At 44.9% G+C, this 4,350-nt stretch overlaps 1 protein-coding gene across 1 annotated transcript; it reads left to right on the forward strand.

Annotated features, from left to right (window-relative positions):
- The first annotated feature begins 1,465 nt into the window (after positions 1-1,465).
- On the forward strand, positions 1,466-3,174 carry LOC137903486 (transmembrane protein 200A-like). The gene is made up of 2 exons (XM_068747636.1): positions 1,466-2,595; positions 3,156-3,174. Exons 1-2 carry the CDS (start codon positions 1,466-1,468, stop codon positions 3,172-3,174), a joined length of 1,149 nt encoding a protein of 382 aa, XP_068603737.1.
- Positions 3,175-4,350: the final 1,176 nt, after the last annotated feature.

Below are 4,350 nucleotides of genomic sequence, written 5' to 3' on the forward strand. Positions count from 1 at the left end.
GCTGCCTTTGAGAGTTCAGATGCGTGGCTTCACCTTGGTGCCGCTCTCATGTCATGTTCACAGCAAAGTCTGTTCCTCTTCTTCGTTTTTATGTCCAGCATCCTCAAAGGATTGCTCACAAAGATATGTTGTAACAAATGGTATTAAATGTTCCAGGGTTTCTTAGCAATAACAATTCCTCATCTCCATGTAGCTTCAAAAAGTGCTCCTTAATCTTTGCCGGTGCGAGACTGGAGGGGGCGCCATCATGCAGATTCTCCCCCTGGAAAGCTTATTGCAGGGGTCACCAACTCGGTACCTTGTGAGGTGCCCGCGAGCCATGGTTTCTCAAGAGTTTGTATAAAATAAAAGACTTCTGAACAAGTCAAATCTGTCCCCTACCTTGTTAAAATGTTGTTAATAATTAGTGTGAGTAATCATTAAATGTGATCAGTGTATTTACATAGATGAAGTGGGGCGTGTCATCACAAATTGACACAATGAGTCGGGTGTGTCTCGACCTCCACGTCGGAGGCTCCACCGACCCCCTGGACCCCGGTTAAGAACCAGTGAGGTAGAAGGATGCTGAGGATGGAACTGCAGGGAACAGGACTAGAGGACAACCCAGGAGTCCAGAAGGAGTCTTGTAGTACGTTCCGGAGCAGCAAGCTAGAGCAGGTTTGGCCCCTCTGATCCGGAATCCCTGTTTACTGTCTCACAAGATCCAATAGTCTATTGGAGGCGGGGTCTGCAATCTCTGATTGTCGTTTTCTAGTTTTAAATTGCATTCTTGTTGAAAACAATTATTTTCAGAACAGTACCAATTACAGAAACATACGCAGTGGGTAGTGCTGTTGGCTCACAGCAAGACGTTCCGGGTTCAATTCTGATTTGTTTGTATGTTCTCTCCATGTCTGCGTCGGTTTTCTCCGGCTTCCTCCCACCCGAGACCCGCAGGGCGGATAAAACGTCTGTAGACAAGATGATTGCTTACAACAAAATGGATGGATGGACATTTGAACAGCCCTAAGACAAATTATGATACGTAGATATTCAGTGACATTTAAGAAAATAATGCATTTGAAAAATCAATCACTTCCACAGTTGCTTTCTTCATGGTTGGATTTGAGCACAGCGAAAGAAACAAGATGAGCTAATCAGTCAGCGAGTCAGCGAAAACAAAACTTGCAGGCCCCCAAAAACCCCACATAATATACTTTTGTTGCGATCTAAAGTTTATTATCACCGGGGCAACAGTACACAGTATATAACCGAACCAGTCTGAATGTATAATGTCCTGCCCTGCTGCTAGTTTGCACCACTACATACAGAAAAGTGTATATTATGCCTACATTAACATTATTTTATTTTTATTTTCTATCTCAGAGTCCTCCCACATGGATATAACCTGCGGGTGAAACTGTGAAGTACCATGAAATCTCAGACGGCCTGAGACGTTCCTACAACTTCACCTTCCTGCACACGGATGCCTTGCTTCACATTTCGAGGCAGAAAGAAGAAGGGCGGCGTCATCCGGGGCAAGCTTCGCATCCGCTCCGTGCCGGGGGCTTTCGTGGTGTTGGGGGCTATCGTGGTAGTTGTGGGCACTGGCCTTGCCATGGCCGGATACTGGCCCTACAGGAGAACAATGTCACCCGAGTCCCAAACTTCTGACTGGCGTCTCCGATCAGCCGGCTTCTTCCACAGTGAGCAGATGAGACTACTGGGACCAGTCGTCATGGGGGTGGGACTTTTCATTCTCATCTGTGCCAACACAGTCCTGTATGAGAACAGAGATCGAGAGACTCAGAGGCTGCTGGCTCAGATGCGCAGTGTCTTGTGCTCTGTTTCTGCAGCTGTGCCATCAGCAGACCTTAATGAAATAGCAGCAGCCAATGCAATGGCCGAGCACTACCAGTGGCTCAGCAGCCTGCCTGCTGCACACCTCAACACCATCGGTCTCCGTCGGCTCGCCAGCTCTGAGCCCATGCCCCAAGGCAGCAACCCCAGAGACCAACAGGAAGACATTCAGGACATCTACCAGCTGGCTGTCCTCCAGACAGAAGTCTCCCAGCCCCAGCAGTCAAAGGGTCCACCGTCCGTCTGCCCCGCCCACTCCCATTCCAACTCGTGTCATTCCAATCAAGAAGCATGTAGCAAACAGTCTGTTGCTGAGCATGGAGACAGCGCCAGCCTCGATTCCCACCCTGCCCGACTTATCAAACTGAACAGTCGTCTGGTGTCTGCCAAATCCATGTCCACCCTAGGAATAGACGAGGTAGTCCCAGTGGCTCCGCCACGGCGCTGCCACAGTGTGAGCTACAGGACTAACCATAATGTAGCAAAAGCTAGTTTGTGTCTGGGAAAAGGACCCGCAGAGGACGGTCATAAGAGTCCACCGGTCGCTAGGAGGAGAGAGTCTGCATCACAGGCGTGTTTGAACATCCCCAAGCAGATTGATAATACTGAGAAGGAGCAAACTCACAGAAGCCGGTCTCACTTGGACCTGGTCAGTGGAAGACGACATCTGAAACATGAGAGTAAAGAGAACTCCATGGACAAACGGCCAGAGCAGTCAGAGCAGCAGAGCTCCGGCTCTGGGCCTCCTCAGCGATGGTAGGTTTTACTTCATATCTGCCAAGTAGTAATGGTATGATCATGTATTTAGTTTCATATTTGCCAAGTAATAATGGTATGATCATGTATTTAGTTTCATATCTGCCAAGTAGTAATGGTATGATCATGTATTTAGTTTCATATCTGCCAAGTAATAATGGTATGATCATGTATTTAGTTTCATATCTGCCAAGTAGTAATGGTATGATCATGTATTTAGTTTCATATCTGCCAAGTAGTAATGGTATGATCATGTATTTAGTTGAATATTTTTGGATGCTCTTTGGGGCAGAGAGAAACTGTTGTGCAGCATCTTTCACACGGTCCTTTAAAGGGTTATAGTCCATGCTTGGCTGGGTTTGGTAGACGTTGTCTAATTGTTGGACGAGGACATTGTAGAGACGGTGATGGATCATTTCATTCAACACTGAATATTGGCACCAACACAAGACGTGATCTTGATTAAATGAATGAAAGAGATGCAAACAGTTTACTGTAAAATGTTTTTCTTTGTATTGACAGCTCTTCTGTGTAATATGTTGTTGTCTTTTGTCCTTCAGCTACATGGTCCTAATGTAAAGCGTGACAGTGGTGTGTAGAGAATGCTACATCCTTATATGTTGTTGTTGTGGGTGTAAGAAATAATGTCAGTGAATGGACAACTCTGGAGTCATAACAGGTTGTAGTTTCAAACTGTGTCCATTACTGCGATTTGGGGGAAACTACGACGGCTGTTTGTCACATGAAACCGAGGTTAGGTTCGCTGCAATGTTTATACTGAAAGACGCCAGTATAAACTCTAAGAACATTGAAAAACAAATATATTACAGTACCACAGACACAACTTGTGTTTAAATGAATATATTATTTCAATTAATCACCAGGCACCGAAGAATATGAACCTATTTAACCTTCATTTTCTGCAGTATTCCTTTGACATTTGTCGGTATGTCAGCAAACATTGAATAGCATTTCCTTCTCGAAATGATTTCACTGCAGCAGAACGTGCCGTTCCGTTTGACGGGGTTCGAGGTGCTGCTGTTCAAACAAAGACATTTGTTTTCAACGAGAGGTATACAATGAGAGGTATACAATGAGAGGTATACAATGAGAGGTATACAATGAGAGGTATACAATGAGAGGTGTACAATGAGAGGTATACTATGAAAGGTATACAATGAGAGGTATACTATGAGAGGTATACAATGAGAGGTATACAATGAAAGGTATACAATGAGAGGTATACAATGAGAGGTATACAATGAGAGGTATACAATGAAAGGTATACAATGAGAGGTATACAATGAGAGGTATACAATGAAAGGTATACAATGAGAGGTATACAATGAGAGGTATACAATGAGAGGTATACAATGAAAGGTATACAATGATAATTAGTTATCCTCACCGAAGAGGAGGCAAGGGTATTGCAATTGGGTGCGTTTGTTTGTCTGTTTGTCTGTTTGTTTGTTTGTTTGTCTGTTTGTCTGTCCGAGCGCATAACTCAAAAACTAGTAACCCAGTCGACTTGAACATTTTACACAAGCAAGGTTCTGTCCGTGGCTCGGTCCTCCCCGAGAATGGCGTTGATCCGGATCTGGATCCAGATTCTAGAATTATTTTTACATCTGGAATTGTGCCTGTGCTGTAAACTGCCACTTTAAGAGGGAGGGACACGAATGGCATGATGGGAAAAAGAGTCCAGAAGGAGTCTTGTAGTACGTTCCGGAGCAGCAAGCTAGAGCAGGTTTGGCC

This window comes from Brachionichthys hirsutus, chromosome 13 (assembly GCF_040956055.1).
Source record: "Brachionichthys hirsutus isolate HB-005 chromosome 13, CSIRO-AGI_Bhir_v1, whole genome shotgun sequence".
Lineage (NCBI taxonomy): Eukaryota > Metazoa > Chordata > Actinopteri > Lophiiformes > Brachionichthyidae > Brachionichthys > Brachionichthys hirsutus.

Coding starts and splice junctions, on each gene's coding strand:
- LOC137903486 (XM_068747636.1), top strand. CDS start 1,466: ATGCCTTGCTTCACATTTCGAGGCAGAAAGAAGAAGGGCGGCGTCATC.